The sequence below is a fragment of the Erpetoichthys calabaricus genome, chromosome 1, assembly GCF_900747795.2.
Source record: "Erpetoichthys calabaricus chromosome 1, fErpCal1.3, whole genome shotgun sequence".
In the NCBI taxonomy this organism is placed as follows: Eukaryota; Metazoa; Chordata; class Cladistia; order Polypteriformes; family Polypteridae; genus Erpetoichthys; species Erpetoichthys calabaricus.
Genome location: NC_041394.2, coordinates 41,573,616 through 41,586,348, shown reverse-complemented (window position 1 = coordinate 41,586,348; position 12,733 = coordinate 41,573,616). Strand labels below are relative to the sequence as shown.

The window sequence follows — 12,733 nt, the reverse complement described above, 5'->3', positions numbered from 1 at the left end:
GTGTCCTGCGACATGCTCAGGTGATGAGATCGCCAGCTACAGTTGTCAAGTTTGACATCCCTTCCAACTTGATGCTGTATAGTGAGACATTGGCTTAAATCTACCTATTCAGTGTTCTTTACTATAATATCCTGTTCTAATCTTGAGTAGGCACCATTAAGTGCTTAACTGACATTTCTGTCCCACAAGAGTAGCAACATTCCAGTGCAGTAATCTCTGAAATGTGACACAATGAAACCAACCCATACATACTATACTTGGCAGTCTAAGTAAATGGCTACAAAGGATTTTTTTTCCCATTTAAGGTATGCCTTCAGCTCTGGCAGAACAGGTTTTATCAGACTGACAACTCAAATTAATTGTGTACATCATTCACTGTACACACTAGACATCTGCTGTAACATTACCTTTGTTTTCCAGGGTTGAGGGACAGGTCATCAACAGACTTATCAAAGGGGGTTCTGAAGTCATCCAAGCAACCACTATCTCCAAAGGCTCCCCACTCCATATTAATGCACATGCGCCCTTCTTCTCCAGATACTAGATCCACATTTCGCATCTCTTCCATGTAGCATGCATTACTGCCAGTCCCTAAATGACCAAAAAAAAAAAAAAAAGTCACTCTCTGTACAGCAGATGGCATTACATCACCACTGGCCAGCAAGAGTACCTACCTACAATCAAGCCAACTTCACAATAAGGATCTTCATAGCCACAGGTCATCATTGTACCAACTGTATCATTTACAACTGCTACCACATCTAAATCAAATTCCTTTGAAAGACAATAAGAATTTTTTTCAGCATAAAAATATTTAATTTTTTGCAAGAGCCAAAAACAAATTGAATCTTCAACAAATTGTTCAGGGAACAGGTAAAAAGTAATTTACGCCTCCAAACAGCAGTCTTCCATTGTAAAAATGGGGCCTGAATGGTTTTGCATTCTAACTGGAAGTAGAGTCCTATAGGTGCTGTGCTACAATCAATCCTTCAGAGCAGGAGGACTGCCCAGTGACAATAAAATACATCAGATACTGGCTTGGCTCAAACACAAAGTACATGCCTCATTTAAAGGACTAGAAACTGAACAGGACTCTAAATGGAAATATGTGCACAGAAAGCTGTTGATTTGTGGAGACAGGAAATTGTGTCATTTCTAAATTACTTTAAAATAGTCTATTTTTGAAGTATAAGCAAGTAAGTAAGTATCTGACCTCCCTTCGGTGAATGGCCTCTTTTAGCAAAGTAACAACATCCTCTCCTTCACAGCCAGTTGCCTTGAACCCCTTTGTCCACTTCAAAAGGATACCCTGTGGAAAGAGACAGATTGTATAGGTGGTTTTTTCCTAAAAGGATGTCCAGTATTCTATCAACAAACAGTTACTTTTGATATTCAGACTGTAAATGTCCATTTTCTTAAATGTAAGCAATCAAGTCCAAAACAACAGGAATGTGAGTTTAATTTTTAGGAGTGCAGGCAAACACTCAAATACATAAACTCTAACAATTCTACCACTGACACCTCAACAAATCAAGGTAATAACACCACTTGTTCTACCTTCACTAGGAATGAAGTACTGTATAAGGTGGTGGGGCTTTCAACCACTAGTTGCCTGGTTCTCTCCCAAACACTGAACACATTGCGGTAACTTAAACAAATCACTTAAAAACTGCCAGTGTTGTAATTGTATAAGAGGAACTGTATGAATTAAAAGTGACATTGGATACATGAATTTTGTCATAGCAGGGGATAATGAAACCATCTACTGCACTTATGATCATCTGCTTTAAAAGAGTCAGAAAACACAGTTGACAATTAAAAGTAGGCAATTTTTAAATATCTTCCAAAATAAGTTAAGCCCTAAAGTGACTTATATAATTTAAATATTTTGGATAAAGATTACTCCTAAGTACTGGTTAGTTTTGTGAATGTCTTATATAAAAATACTCAAAGTGCTGGCTAAAATTTCTCACCTCATCCAGGTTGTTTTGGTGACAAGGGAAGGAGAAAGTAAAGCCCATAGGTAGTGACACACCTTTCATTCCCATGTATTCTAGGAAATCCGAGATACAGTGCACAATGTGATCAAAGAGCTGAAGGAAAAAAAACTTGTGTTATAACCATCCACAATAAAACGAGAGATTTTTCTCCTGTATATTCAAACATTTTCACTCACCTCCTCACCAGTGCCCTGCATCACCTCAGCTGGGATCGAGTAGATCTTGTTATGCATCTCCACACCACGTCGCATCCCATTACGCACCCGTACCAGAAGCACTCGAAAATTTGTCCCACCCAGGTCCAGAGCAAGGAAATCCCCTTTTTCTAAAAGCAATGCAAAATATATATAGTTTTCGTTTTAAACGCAGTAAACTATGAACTGAAAAAGAAGAAAAAATTCTATAGTCTCCCTTTACAAGATTATACATAATGTATATCCTTACATCACCTAAATTTAGGTTTGGGCAAGCTTTAGCAACATACACAATCAAGTCTATAGCAGGAGTGTCTACCATCAAATGACAACAGAATGTCCATTTAAACTTTAAAATGTATGCAAAAAAAATAAATAAACTGGAGCTAAATAAATGTTGCCATGAGGTACATATAGACCTCCAAAACATTTTTGTTTCACATTCTAAACTTACAATATTTCTGTAAGTTAAGAGTTTTCCAGCCGTTTTATAGAACACTGTCCAAGCCAAATTTAAAAAAAAAAAAAAAATCATTTCAACAATTTCCTTAAAAAGTAAAATATCTAAAAATTGCAAGATTTAAAAAGTTTATATCCTTTTTAAAAATAAAAGTGGATTCATAACACTAATGTAGTAGAGAGTAGAACTACAGAGACCTTGAAAACTCTGCTTATTCTGGAGAAATTAGATGGATATGATTGGCAGGATTTGTTGACCAATCCCATTCTTTTTAAACATTCTTCTAATGTTCTCATACATGTAAAATGCCTCTATGAAATATGGTACACCATTATTTCAGTCTCTTCAGCTTTGTTAATATTCCTCAGCCTACCAAGGGCCTGATATTTTGAAGGCTCTGCAGAATGTGGTATATTTATGAATAGAATTAAAGTGTATGTCTACCTGTGCCATCAGGTGTGGAGCGTACATAAGTTGGCAACATCTTAACTGTGGCACTGTTATGGGTTTCTTTCTTCAAACCACGTTCCATCTCTACTCGCATTCGCTGCTTGATTTCTAATAGCTGCTCCTTATTCAAGCGAAACATGTCCAATGTGGTCTGCCGTTCTGCTTGCTGGCTAGCCAGCCTATATGCCACTGCTGTCACCATGGCAGCACCTTTGCCACTGCCATCCTCGGAGCGCAGGAAGCGCACATCACAGTCAGGGACCAGGCGGCGTACCATCCTGTGCAAGCGCCGTGCAAACCTGCCAAAAAGGGAATGAAATGTGCTTGAATGAATAAAAAAAAACAACATTTCACAAATTGGCTGAGTGCCTACTAGTTTAGATATATATATTTTCCTGCTCAGAGAACATTGCAGCCAAACACTTAAAGGAACCCACACCTCAAAAAACACCCCAACAACCACTTACTGAGGATGCTTCTTGTACACCGAACCATCCACCCCAACTGTAGTTCGCAAACGATCCACAGCCTTGTTTTCTTTGATTTGCCGCAGCACGCCAGCCAGTGTTGCAGCACACAGATTGGCAGCACGCTCTGAAACGATTTGGCAGATCCTTTGTGTCGCTAGACAATCTTCATGTGAGGGATCCAGGCCAAGTTTTGAAAGGACCTCATTAGCTTTCTCCAGGCCATCCTTATCTCTGAAAGCAAAGTTTAATAGAGAAGAAATTAAAATGATAAAAAAAAAAAAGGCACTTTCACATTTTCTGATTTTGGGAGTTGCGGAGAAGTATTTAAGAGTGGTACAGGGTAAATATGAAGGAATTGAGACAGTGGCAGTAGGAGTGACAGATGCATTCATGGTAGAGGTGGTATTACATCAGGGATCATCTCTGAACCCTTTCTTACTTGCAGTGGCGATGGACAGGTTGACAGATGAGATTAGACAGGAGTCCCCGTGGACTACGATGTTTGCTGATGACATTGTGATCTGTAGCGATAGTAGGGAGCAGGTTGAGGAGACCTTGGAAAGGTGGAGATATGCTCTAGAGGGGAGAGGAATGAAGGTCAGTAGGAACAAGACAGAATACATGTGTGTAAATGAGAGGGAGGTCAGTGGAATGGTGAGGATGCAAGGAGTAGAGTTGGTGAAGGTGGATGAATTTAAATACTTGGAATCAACAGTACAGAGTAATGGAGATTGTGGAAGAGGTGAAAAAAGAGTGCAGGCAGGGTGGAAGAGAGTGTCAGGAGTAATTTGTGACAGACATATCAGCAAGAGTGAAAGAGAAGGTCTACAAGACGGTAGTGAGACCAGCTTTATGGGGTGGAGATGGAGGCATTGACCAAAAAAAAGAGAGAGAGAGAGAGAGAGCTGGCAGAGTTAAAGATGTTAAGATTTACATTTAGGTATGACAAGGATGAACAGCATATTAGAAATGAGTACATTAGAAGGTCAGCTCAGGCTGGACATTTGGGAAACAAAGTCAGAGAGGTGAGATTGCATTGGTTTAAACATGTGCAGAGGAGAGATGCCGGGTATATTGGGAGAAGGATGTTAAGGATGGAACTGCCAGGTAGGAGGAAGGCCTAAGAAGGTTTATGGATGTGGTGAGCAAGCTGCAGAGGACAGGAAGACAGGAAAAAAAGATGATCTGCTACGTTGACCCACTAACGGAAGCGGACAAAAATTTAAAATTTTATGCCGATTTTGTTATAAAATGGGCTTTGTTCTCAGATTGATAGAGGATTTTTCAATCAAGGTATTACAATCTATATATGTGCAGTATGTGAAGGCAATTTCTTTGCCTCAAGTCTATCAGGGAAAGTTTAGCCAAGTCAGAGGATATCCGGTTATGGGTTAAAAACAATGTGTGAAAGTGTTTGCTACCATTTGAATGGATAAAGCAATTGCTGAAAAAAAGTGTACAGTAATCCCTCGCTATATCGCGCTTTGACTTTCGTGGCTTCACTCTATCGCGGATTTTATATGTAAGCATATTTAAATATATATCGCGGATTTTTTGCTGGTTTGCGGATTTCTGCGGACAATGGGTCTTTTAATTTCTGGTACATGCTTCCTCAGTTGGTTTGCCCAGTTGATTTCATACAAGGGACGCTATTGGCAGATGGCTGAGAAGCTACCCAACCAGAGCGCGTATTACGTATTAAATAAAACTCCTCAAATATATTGTGAGCATGGGGGCTGTTCGCACCCCTAGAGGATATGGCCGCTCCTCAAAAAATGCTGAAAGATTACCTTCACATTGCTGCCATCCTTGCTGGGCTTACATGTGGCTGCTTTGTCAAGCGATATGCTTCCCGCACGGTGCTTCGCATACTTAAAAGATCAAACAGCACGTATTGATTTTTGATTATTTGCTTTTCTCTCTCTCTCGCTCCGACATTCTCTGCTCCTGACGGAGGGGGTGTGAGCAGGGGGGCTGTTCGCACCCCTAGAGGATACAGACGCTCATCTAAAAATGCTGAAAGATTACCTTCACGTTGCTCCCTTCTGTGCAGCTGCTTTGTCAAGCGACATGTTTCCCCGCACGGTGCTTCACATACTTAAAAGCCAAACACCCCTATTGATTTTTGTTTGCTTTTTTCTCTCTCTCTGACATTCTCTGCTCCTGACGCGCACTCCTTTGAAGAGGAAGATTTGTTTGCATTCTTTTAATTGTGAGACGGAACTGTCATCTCTGTCTGGTCATGGAGCACAGTTTAAACTTTTGAAAAAGAGAAATGTTTGTTTGCAGTGTTTGAATAAAGTTCCTGTCTCTCTACAACCTCCTGTGTTTCTGTGCAAATCTGTGACCCAAGCATGACAATATAAAAATAACCATATAAACATATGGTTTCTACTTCGCGGATTTTCACCCTTCGTGGGGGTTCTGGAACGCAACTCCCGTGATCGAGGAGGGATTACTGTATACAAAATTAAAAATGCATATACTTAATTGGTTTGTTTGAATTGCAAGATCTCTAAATTTAAGCGGAAAACAATGTATATATGTGATATAACTCTTTACAATGAAAATGTCTTCAGATGTGGAATGTCTACAACACCTTCATTTGAAGTACTGACCATAGTTTGAATAGAGGCATGTTCTTTTGATAATTGTAAAGTAAAAAAAGGATGCTGCAAGTTTTGCTGTGTGTTTGTGTCAGATTGAGTACCTATGCTGTGATGCTTTTGGGAAGTGTTCTTGTAAGAACTTATTTATGTGCACAGCATGTAAAAAGGAGGATTAATGTTTGTGTGTCAGCTAACTAAACAGGACCCAAAAATGGGGGATGCTTCACACATACAGTATATACAGATATACACATTATGTGTGCATGTGTATGATTTTTTTAAGCTGTCTAAACATTAATTGTTGGGTAAACGGACAAAAGCTTTACAAGGTTTTAAATTACGAAGAATTAATAAGGAGGCGTTTCTTGGTGGCGCATAGAAATATACATCTATCTAAATGTACACACACACCAAAATGTAGCTCTACCCTCACCCCAGGCTAAGACAGGTAGTCCTGTTTGTGCATGTCTGGTACGCAAATCTACACTGTCAACTCTCTCTCCAAAGACTTTGCACAGATTCCCCTTTTATACATTGCAACACCATGGGCTAACCTCTGTTTCCCAAGATTTGTAAACAATACATTGGTTTTACAATGTGATGAAGTAACAAACTGTTTCTCTTATTCAAGGAGATGTTGTGAACATTTGTCCCAAATAAACTGAAGTTACTTTGATTATCCTATATAAAAAGAGGTAAAGCTAGAAGCAGCAGCACAGCATTAAAACAGTAAACTGAACTACATACAGTATATGATTAACTAAAGGAAATAGTTCCATTAATAATCAGAAAGTAGGGGAAATTTTTCAACAGCCTACCTAAAATGGTTAAAATGGTAAACACAAACAAAAAAAATAAAAAAAAAATAAATGAAAACAAAAGCACACTAATCTTAACAGTACCCTAAATCCATAAGGGGGTGTAGATTTAGTTTTTAAAAACAAACAACAACTTACTTCTCAATGGCAGAGACAAATGTGGTCTCAAAGTGTCCTGTGGTCAAAAGACTGGGGGTGATCTTGCCACCAAACAGCAGATTTTCTTTGGCCATTTTAACCATAATAAGTCGCACCAGCTCTCCCATGTACATTCCACTGATCATCTTCTCAAAACTAAAGGTAGAAAAAGATGCAAAGATTGACCTCAATTTATTGTAGTTTTGGGCGATGTGCAAAAACAGATTTTTTTAAATCTTAACTACAAAAGTAAGCAAATAGACCAAGCTTGAATAGTACATTAAGACAAACTTAGCTTATATTTTAGAAAAAACACCCTACAGACTAGAGCTCCTATTGTTAATGTCTCTTAAGAGGGCCCACATGAGGTCACTCCAGCTTATGTCAATCCCTTCTTCAGAAAATGACTGCAAAAGGAGTTTACGCACAGCTGCTTGCCAGGGTTGAGGGAGCCCATGTCTATTTCACGGTCAAACTCTGTTCGTACATCATCCAGAACACAGTCATCTCCAAATGCACCCCACTCCATGTTGATACACATACGTCCCTCATCACCTTCCACAAGATCTATATGGCGCATCTCTTCCATGTAGCATGCATTAGTACCAGTGCCTGTGAGTAGAGAGAGAGAGAGAGAGAGAGAGAGAGTTGTATTAAATAGCCCATTTCTAGACATAAGCAAATCAGAAGAGAAAAGTCATGTCAAGAATGCATTCAAGTTAAATGCTCATTGGCTAAACTCTAGCATACAAAAGGATTTTCTAGCCTAAGCAGAAATGAAGAGCTGTCAACATTCATATTGAACATTAGTCAAAACAATAAAGTAGCACTGCAATAATTAAAATCAGAAAGAAGAACTCAAAAGGTTATTACTAGGCATGCTGAAAAGTGCTTCACAACAACACTGTAACCAAACTCAAGTGCTTTGCAAAATTAAACTACAAAAAACAGTGAGCTCACCAATAATCAGCCCTACTTCACAGTTATGGTCATCATAGCCACAGGTCATCATGGTGCCTACAGTGTCATTAACAACTGCAACAACATCGATGTCGAAATCCTGGAACACACAGAGACCTCAGAGATTAAGTGAGACATCTAAGATAGACATTTTTTTTTTTTTTTTTTTTAGAACTCAAAAGTAACAAATGCCAAATAAAAAAAACTCACCCCTCGCTTCCTAATAGCTTTTCTCAGCAGTCCAACAACATCTCGACCCTCAACACCACTAGCTTTGAAACCTTTTGTCCAGTTTAGAAGGATGCTCTACAAAAAACAAAAATCACAAAGACAAAAAGCACTCGAGAGTTACAGCTTTGAAGTTGTAGTTCATGTTCAGCCATGTACACGTTTCTGTTCAAATTCCTCAGCAAAATAAGGAATTTACAAACTCTCAAGGAGGATTCATAAGGCAACAACTTGAAACCAGCATTTTTGATGATATCTACTTATTTTAACATACTCTGCTTAAATACAACAGGGAAACTAGAGGTATACAATGAAGCAAAAAACACAAAACATGTTTCTTCTCAGAGGGCTAGAACAATGCTTTCTTTTTAGATAATATCCAAGGTGAAAGCCTCTCATTTTTAGCTATTTTCAGCATCAAACAACCTATGCTATTGATTTTTGACATGTATATATAAAAAAAAAAAAAAAAAAAAAAAAACCTGGTGGAGAATAGTACAACCTACATTAACAGAAATAATTTCTTGCACTCTCTGCCCCTTTAAGTAGCTAGGATAGCCATGACAGTACAAAATTTACTACAGACTTTCTATGAAAGTAGTCAGTTGTTATGGAATGAATAGTCATATTAGGACTGCAGGCACTACATTAAACAGTACAATGCAGTCTGCCTCATTTACAAGTTTGTGCTCAGATGGACTGATGTCAAGTGAATTAACCATTCAGACAGAAAGCACCGTTTAAAATTCTGTGAAGAGCAATGTGGCAAGAGGCACTGCAACAGACACACTTTAAATGCTACATATATTGTATACTTTAATGAACTGTATGCACATTTTCTTTCATTGTTATCTATTTATAATCTTCCATCCATCCATGTTCCAACCTGCTGAATCCGAACACAGGGTCATGGGGGTCTGCTGGAGCCAATCCCAGCCAACACAGGGCACAAGGCAGGAACCAATCCCGGGCAGGGTGCCAACCCACCCCAGGACACACACAAACACACCCACACACCAAGCACACACTATGGACAATTTAGAATCGCCAATCCACCTAACCTGCATGTCTTTGGACTGTAGGAGGAAACCCACGCAGACACGGGGGAGAACATGCAAACTCCACCCAGGGAGGACCAAGGAAGCAAACCCGGATCTCCTAACTGCGAGGCAGCAGCGCTACCACTGCACCACCGTGCCACCCATATTTATAATCTTAAATTAGAAAAACCAGATATTCCAGAACTCAAATGTTAGACAGGAGATATTACTTTTCTAAGCAAATGAGAGACATCAACAGAACTGGTGGGGGGGAAAAAAAAAAAAAAAAAAAAAAAAAAAGTATCCTTAACAAGATTAAGTGTTTTGCACATATGTTTGTGATCAGAGCTTTTAGGCAGAGCCGCTAGCCAATTATCTTTATATAATGCCATGAACTATGGAACCCCAGGCATGCCTTTTGGTATTAAGAATGAACCTTCCAAAAAGAGAGACAACAGAGATACACAGTATATATGTGTGTATGTATGAGAGAGAGAGAGAGAGAGAGACTCGATTCCATCGGACATATTTTATTCACCTGGATGTAAAGCCCTAACAATTGTTTAAATTTAGTTAACTTTCTGTCTCTCCCCCCCCCCCCTTCTTAACACAGCTTTACTTTTAAATTCCTGTACTTTGCCTATATTCAGTGATTGAGTGCACCTGGTGTGAAGAGCCTGACACTTTCTTTTCAACAGAGTAAAAGGCTGAGGGAGACATCCCAACAGAGTGGCAGTTGCGCATCATTGGCTGGTAAGTGGGATTAGCCAAAGTGTATCAGCCTCAGTGTGTATAGGTTATTTTTGAGTATCAGGGTGTGTGAATGTTTAGGTTTAGGTAATATCTGGGGACATCTGTGTGCTGTTCATGCTAAAACTAGTTCTCCCAATGTGGAGTCGTAAGGAGTGATGGGCTGTTCAGACATCACTTAAGTGGATACGGTGTTTGTGTTAAACTGTAGGTGCAAAAGTGTACCAAGCTATAAAACAACCAGACAAGTTCCAATAACCCCAGAATAATATAACCACACTTTTCAAAAATATTAAGTGAAAGGTTAGTACACCCGTCTGCAAGATCCACTAGTTTCTAGAGGTGCACTATTAAAATACACTTGCCTACGGTGCTTTAAGGGTAACCAAAACATTAGCGCTATTAAGAATTGGAAGCACTAACAGTAGTACTTACAGCAAATTTCAAGACTTAATTTACCATTCTGACCTTAGATCATTTTCTTAAATTCTTGCACACAACTTTACATGTATTTATGAATTGGTTAATTGTGGGCTGGAAGTATTTTACGAATTTGTATTACATTATTATAAGCTTAGGTAAATCAAATTCTCTACAACAAGTTTAGAAAGTTGCAAATAACTTTGATAGTTCTCTTTATCGCAGTTATATACAGGGGGTAAAGTGCCTCACTTGTATTAAGGTGCCTGCCTACCAAAAACGAACAATCATGGGATAGAGGCTATAGTGTCAGAACACAAATCTTGCTAAGAACTGGCATGCCTAGTACTGCTGCATGCCCTGGAAAAGCATTAACCACAAAAATCCATCACAGATATGGACACCTGGGCAGAAGCATGCAATTGCCTTCCCAGTCTGCATGGTTGGAGCAGCAAAGAAAATTAAAACTGGCTTTCTACTGTATGTTCAGAGCTGAAAGATATCACATAGAGCTTTGCATTTTGTAAACTCTTTCACAATCCAGGTGTGGCATATAATAAATGTCCTCCAGCTCTCTTGGTGTTTTTCACTCACGGCCCAATGTCACCTTGCATGTCAAAAATGAAAAACCACAGGTCAAGAAAGTTCTTTTGTCTCACATAAATATATACTTCTATAATGTTGCATGACAAATAACTTGCCTTGACCGGTCTGTCAGAGAAAGTTACATATTTGTCACTCATACAAGTGAACAGCAAATGTCAAAGGAATTTTAAATTAACACCGCCTGCCCACACTGACATGGGGGAAAATAAATAAATAAAATAAATAATAAATACATGCAACACATGGCAGAAAGATCTCACCTCATCCAGTTTATTCTGTTGACATGGAAAGCTGAATGTAAATCCTAGTGGGAGCTTCTTGTCCTTGATTTCAAGCTTTTCCAAGAAGTTGGCAAGACACTCTGCAATGTGGTCAAAGAGCTGCAAATGAACAAAAAGAAGAAAAAAATTAATTTAAGAGAAGATTCAAGGCACATTTTGTCTACAGCACATTAACACACCAAGAAGTGAAAGGAAATTCCAAAACAACTTAAAATGATAAATATTCATATTAGTAAAAATGTACACAAGTGTCTGCCTTCTATATTATTATAAGGAGACAATATCTAATGAAAAAGGTTAGCTACACAAGCATAGCAACATGTTCAAAAACATACTAAACTTCCAAGCTCCACAGCATCTGATAAAATATTAACCAATATTATGCCAAATATAAAAATTACCACAACTATGATGCTACCAATGTCATTTGAACACACTTCACTGATAGAAGCAAAAATTAATTTCTCTATACAAGTTCACTATCCATGAAGGCATCCAGACTGGACAGCTTCTGCTACTTGACTAAACTCTATCCATAGAAGGTGTTCAACAGCGGGGTGAAATATGTAGTTTATGCCTTTCCTTCAAAGGGCATTATCATATTGAAGTCACAACAATGCAAACTTTTACTCACCTGTGATCCACTCCCCCTCATCAAGTTCTCAGGAATAGCATAGATTTGATTCTGCATCTCCACTTTTTGCTTCCCATTATCTGAGACTTTAACATACAGAACCCGAAAGTTGGTGCCACCAAGATCCAAAGCTAAGAAATCACCTTTTTCTGGGGGTACAAAAAAAAAAAAAAAAAAAAAAGAGAAAAAGAATAAAGTCAGTTGGTGCAATTTTTAACATGAAGGTTAAGTGGTAGTCTCCGACTTATGTCATTTAAGGTTGGATAACACCTTAGGGCCAGTGCTGCTGGATTAGGAACTTGCTCTCTGTGAAAAGGTTAGAGAAAAAGAGTTGTTGTTGTTGGAGTTAAGAGGAGAAGTCACATCTGTGAAGCATGAAAGTCCAGTTTAAAACCCTGTGCTAAACAACTAGCAGACAGACTGACTTGTTGCAACAGCACATTTGTCCTAACACAAAATGGTAACACTATAAAACATTAACGAATATCAGATGAAGAAAAAAATAAGTCTTTATGGCAATTAAAAAAAGAAGAAGAAATGGGACTAAGGATTTTGGCTGAGAAACATTAATCACAGATAGCAGGCCCTGTTTCTGAAAGTAGTTTAAAAAAATTAAAACTGCCAGCACAACTATAGGCTTATCTCAGATGATAGCACGGAAAGGCACTATCTACA

At 38.6% G+C, this 12,733-nt stretch overlaps 1 protein-coding gene across 2 annotated transcripts in view; it reads right to left on the bottom strand.

The window, feature by feature from the left end:
- Positions 1–12,733, bottom strand: part of hk2 (hexokinase 2) — a 30,852-nt gene that overhangs the window by 7,493 nt on the left and 10,626 nt on the right. For both annotated transcript variants that reach the window (XM_051928765.1, XM_028798653.2), the window contains exons 3-15: positions 12,059–12,207; positions 11,404–11,523; positions 8,310–8,405; positions 8,100–8,199; positions 7,568–7,751; positions 7,140–7,295; positions 3,572–3,805; positions 3,099–3,403; positions 2,177–2,325; positions 1,974–2,093; positions 1,214–1,309; positions 675–774; positions 408–591 (exon numbers count right to left, since the gene is read on the bottom strand). In XM_051928765.1, coding sequence (XP_051784725.1) covers positions 408–591; positions 675–774; positions 1,214–1,309; positions 1,974–2,093; positions 2,177–2,325; positions 3,099–3,403; positions 3,572–3,805; positions 7,140–7,295; positions 7,568–7,751; positions 8,100–8,199; positions 8,310–8,405; positions 11,404–11,523; positions 12,059–12,207 — 1,993 coding nt within the window. The remainder of the gene's footprint in view (positions 1–407; positions 592–674; positions 775–1,213; positions 1,310–1,973; positions 2,094–2,176; positions 2,326–3,098; positions 3,404–3,571; positions 3,806–7,139; positions 7,296–7,567; positions 7,752–8,099; positions 8,200–8,309; positions 8,406–11,403; positions 11,524–12,058; positions 12,208–12,733) is intronic.